This window comes from Garra rufa, chromosome 15 (assembly GCF_049309525.1).
Source record: "Garra rufa chromosome 15, GarRuf1.0, whole genome shotgun sequence".
NCBI classification, from domain to species: Eukaryota; Metazoa; Chordata; class Actinopteri; order Cypriniformes; family Cyprinidae; genus Garra; species Garra rufa.
Genome location: NC_133375.1, coordinates 22,109,384 through 22,130,748, shown reverse-complemented (window position 1 = coordinate 22,130,748; position 21,365 = coordinate 22,109,384). Strand labels below are relative to the sequence as shown.

The window sequence follows — 21,365 nt, the reverse complement described above, 5'->3', positions numbered from 1 at the left end:
GTGATGTAGAATACTGTTTTTTAAAATAAAATGTAAAAAGTAGAGTTCCTGTAGGCCTATAAGAGTTATCATTAATATAATTATTATTAAATTCAGAGTAAAGAGGGACAGGATATGCCATTCAAGTATTATGCATCATGATTATCTGCTTTTGTCATGCCTAATCGTGAATCTTTATGAATTAATGGGATAGTTCACCCAAAAATGAACATTATGTCATTACTTACTCACCTTCATGTCCAAACCCGTAAGACCTTCGCTCATCTTTGGAACACAAATTTTTAAGTAATACAAGAGCTCTCTGACCCTTCATAGACAGCAAGGGACCCTTGGTACATTGACAAAAGAGTTAATCAGTGGTTCAACCATAATTTTACAAATCTACAAGAATATCTTAATGTGTTCCAAAGACGAACAAAGGTCTTATGGGTTTGGAACGACATGAGGGCGAGTAGTTAATAAAAGAATTTTAATTTTTGGGTGAACTATCCCTTTAAGAAACATTTTTTTGCACATTTAATTCAGCAAGTATGAATCACCTACATTTGCAGCATTCCATATCTGCAACGAGCTTTGTAAAGAAATGTAATATATGTGAAATAATTTATATGGCTTAGTACAGTAAGTGGCTCACACTGAAAATCTGTATTTCTATAAGGATCTATGTTGTTAAGGAATGGTAATCTACAAAAAAATACACATAAAACACCACATCAATATGAAATACATTTATTTAAATCTATGTCCAAAAAAAAAAAAAAATCATAAAGCACACATTACTTTTTTAAAAACAAATCAAAAGCCAGCCAGACACTTTGCTTGAAATGCTCAACAAAACCATGGAGCAGAACAATGAAAACTAAAATGAAATATTTGACACATCAAGACTGATTTAACTTGGCAAATGAAGTGTCAAGGACTGACTATTGATTATTGGTTTAGCGGTTATCGGAGGAGAAGTCATCTCTGCATTATAGATCTGATTTCATCCTTCTCCTGCTCAGGCACAAAACGGTTGATATTTATCCCAGGCTGAGCTACAGCCTACCGCAAAATACAACCAAGAGAAAAAACAAGAAAATATACTAAAATTTAATTAGGTTTAAAAGCTGGAGTAATTAACGCAATTTTGATTGTGAAAAAACAAATGCATTGGCTTCAGTACAATATATCTTTATCTTCAAGACAGATCCAAATGTCTTATTTTAACCTTACCACCAAAAGAAAAGAGGACATTTTTATTTTTTCACAGCTTGTTTAGATAAAAAGGAAATAAGAATCTAAGCATATTATGGGGAATATGAAAGCAGTGAGTGTTCAAATCACTCAGAAAATGTTTTGATGAATGAAGGACACAGCTTCTTCTCTGTACAAATGATTAGTGATAGTTCAAACATTATGGGAAAAAAAGAAACATTTCTGATCATTTTACAAACATGAGCATCGAGCATCATGTTTTTGAAATGTCTCTATTCTCTCCATAGGCATTAAGAAAGTCCTGAACCCTCTCCCAGACTGTCTAACCCCCCCCCCCCCCCCCCTCCCCCTTTACCATGTCACAGACGGAGCTTCTGCTCCAGAAACAGATCCACAGTGTGGAATCTCCTTCAGAAAAAAAACAAAAATCAAGGAGAGGGGGGAAGCAAAAATTTTCAAGACCGTTCTGGAAGAAAAGGCAGAGGCTGCATCTCTCTTTTCCTGTCAAGTCTGTGTTTTAGTTGAGGAGTCTGGTGTTCTGCCTTATTAATTGTTCGGCCAATATCTGTAGAGAGGAACTGGAATGTTGGCCAGCTGGGCAACAGTTCTTCATTTCGGCAATCTGAAAAGAATCAAAGGGGAAAAAATTCATGCCATCCATATCAAGTAACTCCTTTGCAGAGCTGCTAAACCAAAAAATTGTCCAGCAAGATGCAAATAATGGCAATAAGATGAATGAAAATTAGGTATGTAACGATATTATCAATATCGTGATAGCAAAACTGTCTTGATATCAACAGGTCTTCCAGGCAGAAAGTGCAATTTCAAAATATATCTTAACTTATTATAACATTAAAGGCTTTTAAAGTTGTGTTTTGGGCCATTATGCTTTGACACAGTATCTGTCAAATGAACTAAAACCGAAAGCGCAATATAGCTTAATCTCTTCATCAAGTCTGTTTTCGCAGATTGTTTTCAATCATCTTGATCCGGTGTTTTCCGTGCCTCAGAACGGCTCCGTTCACAGTGAATGAATGCAGCGAATATGTTTATTGCATGTGAAGCGAGTTTTCAGAACAAAAATTTTCAGATATTGTACTCACCCCCTTGTCATCCAAGATGTTCATGTCTTTCTTTCCTCAGTCATGAAAAAAAATGTTTTTTTGAGGAAAACATTTCAGGATTTCTCTCCATATAATGGACTTTTATGGTGCCCCCGAGTTTGAACTTCCGAAAAACAATTTAAATGCAGCTTTAAAGGGCTCTAAATGATCCCAGCCGAGGAAGAAGGATCTTATCTAGCAAAACGATCAATTATTTTCTAAAAACATTTACAATTTATATACTTTTTAATCTCTACACAGAGTACACACAGAACTAGACAAGACGAGCATTTGAGGTTAAAAAGTATATAAATCGTAATTTTTTTATAAAATAACCGATCGTTTTGCTAGATAAGACCCTTCTTTTCTCGGCACCATACTCGGGGGCACCATAGAAGTCCATTATATGGAGAGAAATCCTGAAATGTTTTCCTCAAAAAACATAATTTCCTTACAACTGAAGAAAGAAAGACATGAACATCTTGGATGACAAGGGGGTGAGTACATTATCTGTAAATTTTTGTTCTGAAAGTGAACTACTCCTTTAATAGGAATGCTTGTTGATAGCTTTCTCTAGGTATTTTCACAAATATTAAAGATCCACTGATATTAAATAGGTCTGACAGGATAAATCAAATTTTCACTGATCTTTTAACATACACATGGTCTCTGTAACATTAAAACATCGTCCTAATTACATAGTTTTTAACCATTTAACCAACCATTTATCATTCAATAACTGGTATTTTATGCAACCCTTGTAGATATCGCTAGGTGAAATCTTTATCATTGATCATGGATGAAATGAGTTTCTAATAGTGCATGAACTGATTCCTAATGAACTTCTGATCGACTACCTGGCTCAGAGCTGCTGCAGTGATGCAGTTGTGTTACAGCAGGATGCAGTTTGACTTCTTTTTCGCTCTCTTCTTCTCCACTGGCGTCTTTCTGTTTATCTGTCTTACCAGGTCATAAAAGATCTAACATACACACAAAAAGACAAAGGACTTTCATTAGAAAACTGTCTTTATGTGATCTGGTGCATGTGCGTTTTTTTTAACTGTGACTCACCTCATTGACATTGATCTTTGATTTGGCAGAAGATTCTAGAAAGGCACAATTACACCACTGACGAGCAAGATTCTGACCCTGCTCCTTTCCAACCACCCTCTCATCCTCTAGATCACACTTATTTCCAACCAAGATCATTGGCACCTATACAGACAGAGAGAGAGAGAGAGAGAGAGAGAGAGAAAGAGAGCAAGACATCGGATGAGTTTGTGTACTATGTTTGCATCTGGTTTAAATAAGAAATTTGATTGTTTAAAAAAAAAAAAAAAAAAGATTTGTCTGATTTAAAGGGAAACCTATTATGGAAAAAATCACTTTTATAAATGTCGCCACAGTGTGTGAAAACAACCAGTCTATAATGGTAAAATCCACCCACTAATTTTTTTAATAATCCCAATAAGTCATAAACAGTCTCTCTTGAATATGAGATCTCAGATTTCTCTCTACGTTGGTGTTGATCGTAGGCAAAAAGCCCATTTGTGATGATCTCTGCCCTATTAGCACAGACACAGCCCTGAGTGAGAAGCAGTGGTCCACCATTACTGTTTTCTTGCTGTAGCTGCTGGAGACATACAATGTCAGCGCCAAAGAGGCATTACAAGTGTTGTGTTTTGATATCCATTAATGAACACACCATCTGAGGCGCTGGGGACACCGGCTAAATTTTATTTTTGAAGAAAATGTCCCAGGAAATATCTGTGAAGTCCCCCATATTTTTAGGGATCAATACCAACGCTTCGGGCACGAACATCAGCTCCAGACAAAGTAAGTAACATGCATTTTTTTTTCCAAATTGTCTCTGCCTTCACATGCTACCAGAATGATCGTAAATAGGAATGTGGTAGTTAAATGGAATGTGGTGGTAAAATTGCATACGAAAGAAGTCAACCGCTTAAATTTGTTGAGCTCATAAACTTGTTGACTTATAAAGTTTGTATTAGCACGCAATGGCACCACGAGACCAGCTATGTGGTTATTTTTATGCCATGCTCCCATTCGGTGCAATTTATGAACATTCATTATGCACAGTATAATCAGATGACTGACTTTTAAACCAATTCTGCTTTGAAAATAAAAAACTGAACACAGCTACTGAGAGTTCCTGACATTTTCAGTGCGTAAGATTGTCCTGTTTTGTTTTTCCTGGCTCTTGAAGCTCCGCCTCCTTCTGACAGGGGCCCAAGAGCACCAGCTCATTTGCATTTGGGACAACACAAAAACGGCACATTTTGGCTTATACCATTAAAATGGCAATTTTAACAAGCTTTAAAAATTTATCGGTTGAGTGTTTTGAACTAAAACTTAACATACACACTCATCAGAGACTTATTTATTGTAAAAAGGGACATAATAGGTCACCTTTATGTCTTATTTAGAGGCACAAAACATGTCCCATACTCATGTAAAAGGTTCATATACACATTACCGTTCAAATGTTAATGTCAAATGTTTTTAAGAAATTTATGTTTTTATTCAGCAAGGATGCATTACATTGTTTAGAAGTGGCTGTGAAGATGTTTATAATGCTGCAAAAGATGTCCATTTACTAAAAGCTGTTCTTTCTATTTATCAAAGTATCTTGAAAAAAAAAAAAATCACAATTTTCACAATAAAAATTGAGCAGCACAACTGTTTCAACACTGATAATAACAAGAAATGTTTCTTGATCACCAACATATTAATGATTTCTGAAGGATCATGTGACACTGAAGACTGGAGTAACGACTGCTGAAAATTCAGCTTTGCCATCATGGAAATAAATGACTGAATAAATGCAGTCTTGCTAAGCATTAGAGACTTATTTCAAAGACACATTTCAACAGTTGTGTGTGTGTGTATATATATATAAAATTAGAGAACTAAAATTGCAATCATTGAGCAAGAGCTGTAAATACAGAATGTGGGTGCTCTGGTGAAGTAGAGTGAACACAGCCAAAGTGTGAACACAACTTCTGCAAATTTCATGCATGTCTCAAAGCTCTTGCCTTCGTAAAATCAAATCAGTTTTGTGCTTTATTTGTTTTGCCTTTGCTGGTTAGAACTTGCTATGGCTGACATTAGTTTATGATTTTTTTTTAACAAAACACAAAAACAACTGTTTTGATTTGTGATTTGCCATAGCAATCACCGTTAATAATAGTATTAATATTAACAAATTATTACATAAAGTTACTCACATCCTCTGTGTCCTTCACTCTTAGAATCTGCTCCCGTAGGTCCTGCAGGTCATTAAAGGTGGACTGTGCTGTGATAGAGTAAACCAGAGCGAAACCCTGGCCATTTTTCATGTACAGGTCCCTCATCGCTGTGAACTGCTCCTGTAGGCAAACAATCAATAATCTATTGAGTTCACATGGACGACTAATTAACTAATTGGCCGGATGAGTTCATGCATCATATTAAACTCACTGTGCCTGCAGTATCCAGGATCTCTAGCATACATTGCTGCCCATCAACCTCAACTTGCTAAAAACAGAGAGAGAGACTGTCAGTATAGCATTTGCATATAATCCTATCCACTTTTTTTTTTCAACATGGAAGTAAGCCTATGGGTGAGACTTCCGGTTCTTTATCCGCTATAAGAAATTAACGAAAAGAATAACAATGTGCAGTAAACTGTACAAATGTTCGCACTACAAACCATTGTGTTATAATAATACATTAAAATAATATGGTAAGACACACAAAGTTGCAATATCAAGCAGCAAAACTAGCTTTTGCACAGGTAATAATAGCTGAGATCCGGATGAGACCGGAAGCCAGACCAAAAAAATGTATAAATGGCCCCTACTCTTACAGGATAAAAAAGGTGGATATGACATTTTAATTCAGCTATACCAAAATGATTTACTTACCTTTCTATACGAGTCTTCTATTGTGGGATCATATTTTTCAACAAATATTCCCTGTACAAACTGAACTGTCTGTAAAAGAAAAAAAAAAACAGAATCTCCTGAATAAATACTATAAAATAGAGAGAAAAACACTACAGATACTGTATACAATGTCCATTTTTAGTACCATAATGTGTAAAGTTTAATAAGGCTGAAGTTACCAGTGCAGACTTCCCCACGCCTCCAGAGCCCAGGACCACAAGCTTATATTCACGCATGGTGGGTCTCTCTATTGAGGCCTGTAAGATTCAATCACAGCACACACGCACACACACACACACACACTCTTATCATTCATCAGTGCAAGGTTCGAAGCGCTCAACAAGCTTTTGGTTTTCTGAGGACGTGGTTAGCACACTGAGGTTACCAGAAGCATAAATGTTTTCCTGAATTGACCCCAACCCTGATAAATGTTAACCATATTTATACCACTTTTTCACGGCTTACTAGGTTTATTTTTAGTTGTGCTCTCAAGTCACCATAAAATTTAAATTCTTCTTTCTGATCACAGCAACCTGTCAATCACATTACCAACAATTTCCAGATGAAAAAAGTCAAGCCCAATCACAACTTTTGTTTCATGCCGACTTTAATTAGATGCTTTAGTTATACAGTTTACTCTTTTTGATAAATTGCATGTTTCAATTTATTTCCTTTAAAACACTGTCACTACAGCTGTGCACATTCCTAGCAAATGTTTTACAGAGCTATTTGGGATCATTCAGAGTGCACTTTAAATTCCACTGTGATCAAGGATGCAAATGCATCCAAATGACCAAACAAACAGCTTATCTACTGCATGCAGCTCAAACTGATGCTATGCTAATGCACCAGTTCATTCAGCCTGAAGCTATTAAATCTAGAAAAAGACATTCTGGAAAGTTAAATGTCAAAAATGTAAACATCTTCCCTCTTCTAAATGGCTTCCTGAATGAAGAAAATATAAGGTGGAACATAATTTTGTCCATCTGGAATTGATTGAATCGTTGTTGTTTGCTAATTGCTGCAATTTCATATGAGTGACAGGTCGCTGAAGGAAAGGGATGACAGAGAAATGTTGCTGAGTGCACAATACATGCAATAATCACTTATTTTAAAAAATCCCTAAAAATGCTGACTTTAAATTACAGTCCTATATGGGCTATAGAATTGGTGCAAACTGCTTTCCCACAACCAAAGAACGTATTTAAAAAGCATTTAAGTATTGAAATCTTAAATGTTTACTAAGATCCTTTTATTATCTATTGAAACCCACAATATTTAAAATATCAGTATACTTAATACATATAAAATCATCATTTAGTGTGTACCTTCAATTAGAAGGTGGCTGATCCGAACCCTAACCCCTAAATTTCAAATTTATATATATATTACGGGGAAAAAAAAGTGTCCCGCATTTTAATGTCGTTACTGAAACAGTGTATGTTTTAGTCCATTGGCTGAGACTGATTTCAATTACACCCTTACATTTATGATCAGAAAATATTCATGTGTCTCTCTCTCTCATAGCTATATGGTGAGAGTAGATAGGTCTCATCATTTTGAGGTAAATGTGTTCTAATGTATGAAAAATCTGTGTAACTTTAAAGAATGTCACTACCGAACACCATTTTTAAAATATAATTTAACACACGTTTTGGGGGGTATTCCATAACATTTACTGAAACATGGAATGTTTTATCAAAATTAAAGTACATTGAATTATCAACTAAGATGTTATGATGTTTGGTTCAATGTATATGCAAACTAATAAATCCTTAACTTTGAAATCAGTATGATCAACTTTTTGCCTTTTACAAAGACTGGATTCAAAATGGAACAAATCTTATAAATCACACTTGAAAATATTGTTCAAACTGTAATTGTTATTGATTTACTTCTGAAAACTAGAAAATAATAGAAATATATATATATTTACAAGGAAGATGTAAGCAATTTGTTCATAGGTCAATGTAACCCTTTTTATTAAATTACACATTACTTTACATTACAGTTTTGGTAGTGACAAATTTAAGGAGAGGACAAATATTACAAAACTTTCTGAAAATACAATTTGACAATTAACTGCACAATTACTTGACGTGTAACTTGGATATTATACAATTTGCATGTGTTTATGTAAGCAATATTTTCACTGATTGATAGGCAATTAAAAGGCATAAACAAGACTGTGCCATTCTCCAGAGTAGTGAATGATATTAATCTATTAGTCTTTTCTGACTTACTTCCTGTTTACGCTTTCAAATATCATCAAATTAAACCAAACACCACAGATAAAACTGCAACAAGTGTACAATTGACCAGTGTCTCCACTAATGTTAAACGGTTCAATAACATTACAGTGTCACCAGGACTGTAATCATAACGTGACACAAGACTGCATCTCCTCTATAACCAGGATTCAGTCTGTACGAAACATTCCTCTACACTAACAGCTGTAATGTCATTTTGCTCACTTGTCGAGTAAGATTTTATGCCAGTGTGGACACAGAGTTCGTATGTGCATCAAAAGGCCTTTAAATATAAACACACAGAATTTAACTTGCTAACCAAAACACAGTAATCCTATTTAACTCGCGCAGATCAAATATTTCACCGTTAACATACGGACAGGTGTTTGTTTTCGTCTGCTCGCAGGAGAGACCGTGGCCTGTAAATGCACCGGTGTTTCCTGTGAACTCCAACTGCCAGCAGCGCTGCTGGGCGGGTTAAATCTGTTCAGTCACCCGGCGTGCGCCTCATTAGCTCGTTAGCACGTTAGCTTTACGCGAGGTTTTGTTAAGCGACCTTCCTCACAAACCTGGCACTCACTGTATAGTAAGTAAACTTGTGAATATAGATGTGAGTGACCCTAATGGGTCACGGTGGTTCGGGGATTCGTTAACAGTTCACTCACCGTGTCCCGCCGCTCCGCCGCGCGCTCAGACTCCGGTCACTCTCGCGGATGCAAACGTCACTGCAGTGCGCGGAAGGCTGGCCTGACACACTACAGTCACGAATGGGTTAAAGAGACATTAACAATGAAATGTCCTATCATTTATTTATGATATATAATTGTAAAATATGTAGCCTAGAATCTAGACGCGCCCCTAGCGGCAGCAAATTACATTTGCTTCTAAGGTCAGTCTAGTTACTCTCAATTCACTTAAATTTCCGAAAAATCCAAGATGTACCGGGCCAATCACGAGTCGGTGGGCGGGCTTAACATGATGACGTCTGACCTGCGACCATAAATTCAGTCAGACATGAATTCCTGGTTCCGTGAATTAAGCGTGGAAAACTGAACAGTATTTATATATTTTTTTACTTTTGATACACACCCACGTCCATGTGTCCTGAGCAGGAGCTCGTTACATCTGAACGCGCTGTGGTGTAGAATACGCAAACACCGGAAGCGATCTGTGGCGTGTATACGACACTCATTGTTTACACAGCACAAGAGATTGTGGATATAGCGGCTATTCAAAATGGTAATTACTTGCGCTTGTCCTGGTTGTTCAAACCCATTTAAAGCTGAAAAAGATTACGTTTGCTTGCGCAAACTCATCCTGGACTTTTTTTTTTACATATTTCCCCTTTCGGTGTTTGCGTATACTACATCAAAGCGCGTTCACATGTGACGAGTCGAATCATAGATATGCTAAACTCGTGCTCATGACAGATGGACGTGGGTGTGTATCTTAGGACATCAATGTATCGTCACGAGCCGCAGGGTGTAATTTGGATTTGTCTGTGCATGTTTTTGTTTACTTTTAAAGGTTTAGTGCCCATCTATGTCTATTATTTAGCTGACAGACTGCACAGTGCACTGATTTTTGTTAAAAATCTTCGTCGCTCTGACTACGTCACCTGACCGACTAAGTCTCTGATTGGTTGTAGCGCTATCCTATTGCGTGGCGAGGAGTTTGAAAGACAACCGTTTATCCCACCCTCCGGTTGAGCCCTGTCTATGGAGAGTGCCCAGACCCTACATTTATGTGGGTCTGGCTTGCCAGGCTATAAAATATGCTGAACAAGTGGAAAAGTAATGGGCATACATTAAAAGGCTTGAGAACTCTGAAACTATAAGATAAAATTTGACTTTTGCCAAGGAAATATAAATAAAAGCTGTATTCTCCAAACAAGCATATTTTGCTGAGCACAAACAAAAACATCTCACTATTAAGATAAGGGTATTAAGACTTATATGGCTTAATATAGCGTAAATAACGTCTCTTACTAAAATTTGTAGTAGAATTTTTTTTTATTAATTCACATCGTTTTATACATATTTTGGACTATGGGGGTTGCCATTATTTTGATTACATAGAACGGTTGCACTCAGTGAGCTACTGGCACTGATGCCGCGTTCCAGGCAACCCGTTACCCGTGTTTTTCAAACCTTCCACCCGTGAAAGTACACTGGAACGACAGTCAAACCCGTGACTTCCCAGCCGTGAACTCGTACTGGATGGATGTACGCCACATAGTCCACGAAACAACAATGGCAGCCCCTACGGGTGCGGTGTTTGTGCAAGTGGTACACTGTGAAAAAATAGACTTTAAGACAATATAATGTTGCAATCAAATTAATAATAATATAAAAACAATAAATGCGCTCAGGCAGTTTGGCGAGACTTGCCTGAAATGCTACAAAGTCGTAAGTCGTGGTTTGAAGTTGTGATTTACGGGCTCAACAACCTGCCTGGAACGCAGCATGAACTACAAAATTTTAACATTTAAAAAAACTCAAAAAATAAAATACTGATACGATGATGACCACAGCTACTGAAAGAGTTTACAGGTGGCAATGAATATAAGCCAAATACCAATTAAACCAAATCTAAATCTAATTAAAATTTAAAATTTAAAAATTAAATCAAATTAAAGTCTAAATGCTCCCGGATATCACGTGAAATTCACACTGAGAAATACCTTCAGTGTCCACAGTGTCATGACAAGCGATGGCATGTTTACATCCTGCTAGGATGGCATCTAGCATTTCATGTCTCTGTATCTGTGGTCTACTAAAAGCCTCAAAGGCATCAGGGCTAAAGTGGAGGCATCTTCCCTTTCTTTTCTTCTCTTCTTATCACTAGGAAAACAGTGAAGACTTGCATCGCTTCTCTTGTTGCCCTTTGACTAAAAATTACAACCAAAAGCCATGCAATATGGCATCATATTTCTATTTTATTTTTCAAGTTGTGTATTCTGAGTAGAGATGCACCGATTGACCGGCTAGTGATCGAAATCGGCCGATTTTTCTCACGAATGGCCCGGATCAGTGACCAGCCGTTGTGAGTGAAGATGACACAAAGATCGCAGTTTGTAACATTTGTAAGGCCAAAATACAACGTGGGGGAACAACCACAAAAACGTTCGGAACAACAAACCTAATAAGACACTTAAAACACCATCACTCAGCTGAATATGCCCAGTTTGAAAAGGGGGAAGCGGCTAAAGCTAGCGCTTCAAGTCTAAGCCAAAGCTTGCAAAAGTGTCGAAAGTGAGTGATGGTAGATGAAATTTTAAGTGGAAACAGAAACACGTTGTTTTCCTGCCCCCTTTTCTGGAATAGGACTGTGCCTTTACCGCTCATATCTCAAATACTCTGCTAAAAAAACATCTGTTTGGTTTTGATTATCATGTGTATAGCGCTGAAATCACGCGTTTTAACGCACACATCCAAAGCATGTGCACAGAAAGTGGCTGTCACATGGGATGTGAGTACAAAACTAAGTTCTCTTTCATGTCTTATTGAACTTAAACTGTCTCGGACTCTAAATAGTGTTCTGTGCTTATCTGTGCAGCCAACGACAGAACAGTTAGCATGCTTCACTCAAACTTGCCATGGCGTTAAATGTGATGTGCTTGTTTTTCCACATGCTTGCAGAAATAGGCCTACCAAAGCTTACTGGGTTGTCCTTTTTCATGTTTTCTGGGTTTGTAGATGCACTGGGGACCCGATTATAGCACTTAAAGCATCTGAATTTTGTGAACGTCTGAATTTTGTGATATGTCACCTTTAAGACCTTTAACATAGTGGCTATGCAACTGGCCCCAGGAAATACTTTTCACCAAACTGTCAATTTAGTGCTTATTAATATTCAACATAGGCTATAACAGTAAATTTGGCTATGAGCGACCACACACATATTCATAGGCCAAAGCTAAGGGGCAGTTCCTTATTTTGTTTGCAACTGACACACATGAACATATGCAAAATGTTCTTTTCTTTGACCACATAAACCACAAATGCTCTGAAACAGTTTTAAAATTGAATGCAGCGCACCGACTGATCTGCCACCCAGATAATGGTGAACTAACGTTCGCTTGGTCATCAGACTGATGGATGGCTAAAGTTCTGCAAACAATGTACTTTTTATTGACTTATTACAGAAATTGTGTTATCATACAGATAAAAAGAGAGACATGATGATGATGTTGATGAAATAATGATTAGGGCTAAATATGAATTAATTATAATAGTAAATATTTAGCCTCACATTCCAGAATGACTCTGTTTCTAAGTCATGTGTTCACAGTAATATACAGTTGAATAGTTTAGAGAAGCACAGTCTTCCTTCGGTGGATCATCCAAACTATACACTACTATTGTATAGACATCGTCCACAGCCTGACAGAGAGAAGAAGAGAATGACAGTTCATACACAGTAAAGATTCAACACTGAGTGTTGAAGATATTTAACGAAAGCTAAAAGCTCATATTTAATTTTTTTTTTTTTTTTTTTTTTGATACAGTTTTCAGAATTCAGATTAATTAGTTTGGTGCAAAAATGTTCTTGCTGGCACACAAAGAGGTTTCCATACCCGGTTGAAGTCTTGAGCTGTATCTGTTTCAAACCATCAACATGTGAATAATATAAATAATGTTAGATTTCATTTATCATTAAAAGGTCAGAATTAATTTAAATATTAATTCTAAAAATTAATAAAAACAAAAGAGGAACATGAGATTTAATTGAAGAATAACATTTGAAGCATCTTTCTTTTTTATTTTTTAAACCAATACATTGATGCAGTTAATGTGTGTTTGTAATCTTACGTTTTGACTTTACATCTGATCTTCTCTTGTAGATACACACTAAAGCCACAAGGATCCAGAGAGCCAGGAATGACAAAACACCTGCACAAACCACAATCACATAGACTGGAATAAAAATAACAAGATCATATTACTATAGTATTTTATTTGCTGCAATGTGAGTGCAGTGTTTAAATAAGAGAGTGTAAGTACAATATAAATATATACAAATTACTATTATTGTAAGGATTCTATAAGCAACATAAAAAAACAAACAGGTATAAAAATGAAGAGTTACCAGAGTTTTTGACTGGAGGAGTGTAAACTGGTGACTGGACTGTTGATGGTAACAGTTCATAGTAAGAATTATCTGAGACAGAATCACAAATGTTTTAAATTAATCAGATAATACAAATTGCAAATTACAAATCTGCACTGTAAGTAATTTAGGATGAAATGAACTACATCTTGCTAGGATGTTTGAACTACATCTTGCTACTTGTGCACCCCCAACTCCTCTGCCTGTTACTTTTGGACGAAACTTACGCTCTCTTTCACCCTCCCACCTTTCTTCCTTAGTATCCTCCTCTCTTCCCTCTCCAACCCACTTCTCATCCATGGATACTAATGCAGCGACTGACAACCTATGTTCCACACTTACTTCTTGTCTAGATGATTTATGCCCTCTCTCCTCCAGGCCGGCACGGGCTTCTCCTTCAAACCCTTGGTTATCCGATGTTCTTCGTGAGCATCGGTCCAAACTCAGGGCAGCTGAGAGAAAATGGCACAAATCTAAGGACCCATCTGACCTTAGTAGGTATCAGACTCTGCTTTCATCTTTCTCTACTCAAGTCCATACTGCCAAATCTTCATATTTCCACAACAAGATCAACAATGCCCCGGACGTACGCAACCTTTTCAAAACTTTTAACTCGCTGCTCTGTCACCCTCCACCTCCTACCATCACTTCTATAACACCTGATGATTTCGCCACATTCTTTACACACAAAACTTCATCTATCAGTAGTCAGTTCTCAGCTCCACTCTTACAGGAACTAAATTTGACCACACCCACAACTAAAACTCCCCTTTTCTCCTTCTGTCCCTACTCTGAGGCAGAAGTATCCAAACTTTTCCTCTCCTGCCATCCTACGACATGTCCCTTAGATCCTATCCCCTCACACCTCCTCCAAGCAATCTCTCCCACAATCCTACCGGCGCTCACACACATCATCAACACATCTCTTCTTACAGGCACTTTCCCCAGTACATTTAAGCAGGCCCGGGTAACCCCACTGCTCAAGAAACCTACACTTAACACTTCACTCATTGACAACTACAGACCTGTCTCCCTCCTTCCATTCATAGCAAAAACACTGGAACGAGCTGTTTTCAACCAGCTATCTTTATTTCTCACACAGAACAACCTACTGGACGCTAACCAGTCAGGGTTAAGGAGTGGCCATTCAACTGAGATTGCGCTACTGTCGGTCACTGAAGCCTTGCGGACTGCAAAAGCTGATTCCAAATCATCTGTACTTATTTTGTTGGACCTATCTGCAGCTTTTGACACAGTGAATCATCAGATCCTCCTGTCCACCCTCTCATCGCTGGGCATCACAGGGACACCACTTCACTGGTTCAAATCCTACCTCTCTGGTAGGTCTTTCAGGGTGGTCTGGGGAGGGGAGGTATCTAAAACTCATCAACTGGTCACAGGAGTTCCTCAGGGATCAGTTTTTGGACCTCTCCTCTTCTCCATATACACTACATCTCTGGGTCCCATTATACAGGCACATGGCTTCTCCTACCATTGCTATGCTGATGACACACAGCTCTACCTCTCATTTAAACCAGATGATCCATCAGTAGCGGCACAGATCTCAGGCTGCTTGGCGGATATCTCTGCATGGATGAAGGAACACCATCTACAGCTCAATCTGGCAAAGACTGAGCTCCTTGTCTTTCCTGCCATTCCAACTCTACTGCATGACTTCACCATCCAGTTAGGTTCATCAACAATTACCCCATCGACTTCAGCCAGAAATCTTGGTATAATCTTTGATGACCAATTGACTTTCAAAGACCACATTGCTAAAACTGCTCGATCTTGCAGGTTTGCATTGCACAACATCAGAAAGATCAGGCCCTTCCTAACAGAGCATGCTGCTCAACTCCTCGTCCAGGCCCTGGTCATTTCTAGGCTGGACTACTGCAATGCTCTTTTGGCCGGTCTTCCAGCATGTACAATCAGACCTCTACAAATGATTCAGAATGCAGCAGCACGGCTGGTCTTCAATGAGCCCAAAAAGGCCCATGTCACACCTCTCTTTATATCCCTGCACTGGCTACCGATTGCGGCTCGCATCAAATTCAAGACACAAATGCTGGCATATAGGACAGCCACCGGCTCTTCACCCGCTTACCTCCATTCACTACTTCGAATCTACACTCCCTCCAGAAGTCTGAGATCCGCTAGTGAAAGACGCCTCATTGTTCCACCACAGAGACGCATGAAATCACTTTCCAGAACATTCTCGTTCACTGTTCCTGCCTGGTGGAACGATCTTCCCACACCTATCCGGAATGCTGTCTCCTTAACAGTTTTCAAACGACTGCTAAAAACCCATCTCTTTCAAAACTATCTGACCCAATAAAAAAAAAATAAAAAAATCCTTACTTTCCTGATTTTCTCTTTCTAGCATGTACTCATCTAACAACGCCTGATATATGGTATTTTCGAGCACTTCCCGCTTCGATCCACCTCTTAGGATGAATCGCTTGTTGTTCTCCCCAATTGTAAGTCGCTTTGGATAAAAGCGTCTGCCAAATAAATAAATGTAAATGTAAATGTATTCATGGGCCAATAATATCTCTGTTTTGCTGACTGGATAAATTTACCTGTAGAGGTGAGTGTTGTTGACCATATATGTGTGTTTTCAGGGGTGTGTGTAGACCTTTTCACAGAAGCTCCTGAGAATAAAATAAAAAAGGATTTTAAGTATAATAAACATTTTTGTGAAATGTTTAAAGTTCCCCTATTATGCCATTTTAAAGGTAGCTAATATTGTTTTATGAGTCTCTTAAAACAGGTTTACATGTATGCAAGTTCAAAAAACACTTTAGTTTTCTCCAAAAATAGATTTAATTTTACCCCGTTTCTAAATGATTCGTAAACGACTCGTGTGAAGCAGTTGTCAGGGTTGCGTGCTGGACTGACGAGACGGGACACGAGATAACACACAAACGTGATATTTAATATAAATCTTCAAGTGTGACAAGCAGAACAGGCAGGAACATCCACACACGTAACATCAAAACAACATAAAGACCGACAGAGTGCTATGGACAGAGACAGACTTATAAAGGGTGATAATTGGTAAAACACAGGTGACACAGATGACTAATAATGACACACAGGTGACGGGGATGAGGGCAAACGAGGGCACAACCAAATGGTGACAAAATGACAGGGGGAGACCAGATGAACAGACAGGACTGTGACATTACACCCCCCTCCGAAAAGGCGCGTCCTCGCGCCGTGGGGAACAACAAAAAAAAAAAAAGAAGAGGGGCGAAAAAACAAGGCGGAGGCGGAGATCCGGAGGGCCACGGTGGAGCCGGAGCGACAGAGGACTGAGGTGGAGCCGGGGGGAGGGAGGAGCCCAACGGAGCCGATGGGACGGAGCAACGAGGCGTAGCCAGAGGAGTCCGTAGGTGATGGCGGGACAACAACCGACCAAGGCGGAGCCGGAGGGACGAAGAAGCCCGGTGGAGCTGGTGGGCCGACGGGCGACGCTGAAGATGAGGGAGCTGAGAGCCGTGGTGGAGCCGCAGGGTCGGAGGGCCGAGGCGGAGTTCTGGACTCTGAGGCTGGAGGTGGAGATGAGGGATCCTCCAGCCGAGACGCCGATGGAAGCTGGCAGACCTGCGGCGAGCCCACTGCACAGATGGAGGACTGAGGATGAGCAGAGGGACTGACAGGTGACAGCAGGGTTTCTGGAAGGCTGGATGGAACCAGCGGAGATTCAGGATGGCTGGACGGATCCAGTGGAGATTCAGGATGGCTGGACGGAACCAGCGGAGATTCAGGACGGCTGGACGGAACCAGCGGAGATTCAGGACGGCTGGACGGAACCAGCGGAGATTCAGGATGGCTGGACGGAACCAGCGGAGATTCAGGATGGCTGGACGGAACCAGCGGAGATTCAGGATGGCTGGACGGAACCAGCGGAGATTCAGGATGGCTGGACGGAACCAGCGGAGATTCAGGACAGCTGGACGGAACCAGCGAAGACCAGACAGATCCAGAGACACACTGAAGAGGGCGGGTGGGTGGGAATTCCAGGCAGACCAGTGGCTCAGAGAAAAAGTCTATTAAGTCCCCAGAGTGTAGCTCATGCTCACCCCCAGTGGACAGGGCTCTCTACCGCCCTCTCTTGCTCCATGCAGCACTCCACCGTCGCAGATGTCATGGCCGGCTCTCGCACCTGGTCGGAAGTTTTGAGCTCGTTGGCACTCCATATTGTGGTCGCTCCGGGCTCAGGCTCTCCGCCCGCGGTGAATGCGGGCTTACACTCTGCGTGTCGGGGTGATGTTTGGCTGGGCTCTGGGTCTGGAGTGGGGCTGACGTCCTTCTCGATGATGTCCACAGTCCATGACGATCCACAGGACGCCAGCACCCACTCAACGTAATCGGCGAAGCTCTCTCGAGGACCCTCCCCGGACAGCTGCGCTTTCGTGGCGATGTTTAGTCCTGCACGGTAGAACATGCAAAGGCAGCTGTCCGGGTAATGCGTCTGTGGCGCGAGGAACACAAAGTCTCTTGTGTGGTCCTGCTCCAGGAGGATGATGTAGACGGCAGGGATATCCATGAAGGGAAAAAAAAAACTAAACTCAGAACAAACCGGAAAATAAAGCAGGGAAACACGCCGTGAAACTGTTTTGGGTCGGTCTTTCTGTCAGGGTTGCGTGCTGGACTGACGAGACGGGACACGAGATAACACACAAACGTGATATTTAATATAAATCTTCAAGTGTGACAAGCAGAACAGGCAGGAACATCCAAACACGTGACATCAAAACAATATAAAGACCGACAGAGTGCTATGGACAGAGACAGACTTATAAAGGGTGATAATTGGTAAAACACAGGTGACACAGATGACTAATAATGACAGGTGACACAGATGACTAATAATGACACACAGGTGACGGGGATGAGGGCAAACGAGGGCACAACCAAATGGTGACAAAATGACAGGGGGAGACCAGATGAACAGACAGGACTGTGACAGCAGTTCGAAGAATCAAACCCCTCCTTTCCGTGAGCCCTCACTGCTGTGATTGGTCAGATGGTGCAGTCCTTCATGATTGGTCTACCGCTACAGCGCAAAACGAAACGCCCATTGCCATAACTGAATGACAGCTGTGGAGACCTGTCAATACATAGAAAAGATGGCCTCGATTTTACCCTATCAATTCGAGCCGGAGTCTGACGATGAAACGGTTGAAGTGGCACATCGACAAGAAACAGTTTCGCAAGCACGACTGGAGCAGGACGTTTCTCAGTGGGTGTCATATGTTAACTGTGGAAAGTGCTTGCTTTGCTTTTGTAAGCGAACCGGGCACACCTCTACGTTGTGAACTTCAACATTGTATAATGCATAACACTGCGTTAAGCCATCGTTTATGATTATCATTACTTAAACTAATAAGGCAGACAGTCAAGCTGCATCAATCACAATTTTTAGACTGCATTGCACTCACAGCTGAACAACAGAACTACAGAAACGCAAGTTAGCCGGTTACCAAGACATGTGCGGGGTTGTTACACAACATAACGTACACAAAGACGTATTTTGAACGATCGCTAGAAAATACAATCATCAATTATCAATCATACTTACAGGTAGAAGTTCAGAGGAGCAAGCCGGTCCAAATAAACTGGGCACTGATCCATTTTTTTAAAACCAAGCGTTTGGTGAATCCCGCGTTGTACTCCCCAAGATTGGAAAAGCAGTCATCAGTAAAATGACGCAAACACAACACAAGATTGGAATTGTACTGCTGAGGTGTTGTTGAAAAAATGAATGTTAACCACTCATTCTTTGTAGATTCATCTTTCGGAGGGGCATATAAAACAAATTTACTCTCACAGCGCAGGATACAGCGTCTTCTTGACATGATGTAATCCACGTGAAAATTGTACTGTTTGTGGGCGGGCAAGTTGTTCGCGACATAGAACGTGGGCGGACATTATGCAAATGTGTAGCTCGTGACCTGTGGCCATAACAGAAAAAGATTCGAATTGCTGACGACTCGTTTAGGCGAATGTGAGCCGACTCTTTTTTTTTTGATAGACAAAAACTTTTATCATTTATCGTGCACTGTCAGCGTCACAACTTTGCAGATAGTTTATGTTCACATACAGCTACATTAGATTAGATTAGATTAGATTAGATTCAACTTTATTGTCATTACACATGTACAAGTACAAGGCAACGAAATGCAGTGGCAACGAAATGCAGTGGCAACGAAATGCACATGACACACTACATGAAATATCATAATTGAAAAGGCATAATAGGGGCACTTTAAATGGGAAGATGAATGTATATGCTATATTATATTCACAAACTGTTTGCAAAAATACCCACCTGGATGGACATACAGAAGAACTTTCTTCAGTGCGTCACGGAACCATTGATCAAGTCCACAGTAATAAACACCAGCGTCTTTGAGTCTGAGATGTTTGATGGTTACAATAAAGAACCGTCCACTCACAGTATCAACCAAAGAGTATCTTCCATATGAAACAACCTGATCACTCTTTGCACTTTTAATCAAAACATGCTCAGATGATTCACAGGGATAATGGCAAAAGTACTTGGGTGTATATCTATGGTTATCTGGATATGGACATCTGATCTCCACCGTTTCACCCACTGTTCTCACATAAACATCTCCAGACTTCATCAACACACCAGTCAAAACTAGAGAAAACACAGTCAAAGTTTTCAGTTAGGTTAAACAGACACAGAAAAAATTCAAAAATAGAAACAATCATCAGACAACTAAATACAAAGAAGTTCTCAAACAATGCAGTTACATTATGTTGATGGATGCTCATATGTACATTTCTAAACATAACTTATTGAATTTCATCAACAATTAAATCTAATGTAATTAATGTTTAGTATATCAAACAGAAAAAAATACCTAAATGAATGGAAAATATGAAGAAATTAAAAAATATAAAAAATGTTACCTATGAAAAGACACAGAATCTTCATAAGAGTTTTCATTCTCCCTGATATCACCTCCACCTTAAAACATCTTTTTAGGATTTATAAAGAAACTATGACATTAAAACAAACAATAAAATTTGAAGCTCAGTAAAAGTTTTCTGCCTACTGTTTTTCACACTGCAGCTAGCAGATGAAATTCCGAGAGATAAAGGCAGAGAGAGAGATTTCTACCTACGCAAGACAAACCAATGACAGCTTATCAGTGAAACTGGCACAACCTACCCTGCAAACAAGCCTGCACTGGCCCTTTACGGGCCCATTTAGGGGTAGCTTAAGTACTTTAAGTACTTTAAGGCCCATAAGATCCATTTTCCTGCAGAGTTTAGCTTCAACTTTGATCAAACTCATCAAGCTGAGATTTTCTAATGACCCTGAAGATTGATTAGCATGCACAGTTCGATTAAATTTAGACCTAAACTCTGCAGGATTGTGGATCTCGTGAACCAGATTTGAGGATCCCTGGCCTATATGAAACAACAGGTTCTGAAAAGGTGTCTTTTGGTTTGAGCTATTCCCGTTCAATTGAGTGGCTAAAGAATGGTCAGTCAATGTTGTTTGTATTCTCCTAGTTGCATTACATGGGCCCAAACAAAATACAAAAGTTGCTCTCGGCCCGAATGGGCTGGCCCACACTGAGAACAATCTGCCAGTGTGGCCAAAGCAGTGGGCCTTACCTGGGCAAGCCCACACTGGAAGTGTTTAGGTCTGATGTGCCTGCAAAAAGCCAGCATGGGCCCTGCAAAGACATGTTTGCAGTGTAAAGATT

At 39.8% G+C, this 21,365-nt stretch overlaps 1 protein-coding gene across 1 annotated transcript; it reads right to left on the bottom strand.

The window, feature by feature from the left end:
- Positions 1-713: 713 nt before the first annotated feature.
- On the bottom strand, positions 714-9,218 carry rap1aa (RAP1A, member of RAS oncogene family a). The gene is made up of 8 exons (XM_073819789.1): positions 9,162-9,218; positions 6,427-6,504; positions 6,227-6,295; positions 5,781-5,837; positions 5,549-5,689; positions 3,372-3,515; positions 3,158-3,280; positions 714-1,819 (listed from the first exon to the last, which is right to left on the bottom strand). Exons 2-7 carry the CDS (start codon positions 6,481-6,483, stop codon positions 3,191-3,193), a joined length of 558 nt encoding a protein of 185 aa, XP_073675890.1. The 5' UTR covers positions 6,484-6,504; positions 9,162-9,218; the 3' UTR covers positions 714-1,819; positions 3,158-3,190.
- Positions 9,219-21,365: the final 12,147 nt, after the last annotated feature.

Excerpts from the sequence above, each read along its gene's own strand:
- rap1aa (XM_073819789.1), bottom strand. The coding sequence starts at position 6,483 with ATGCGTGAATATAAGCTTGTGGTCCTGGGCTCTGGAGGCGTGGGGAAG. Across the intron at positions 5,690-5,780 it reads TCCTGGATACTGCAGGCACA|GAGCAGTTCACAGCGATGAG; the intron begins GTGAGTTTAATA and ends GTTTGCCTACAG. Across the intron at positions 3,281-3,371 it reads CAAAGATCAATGTCAATGAG|ATCTTTTATGACCTGGTAAG; the intron begins GTGAGTCACAGT and ends TGTGTATGTTAG.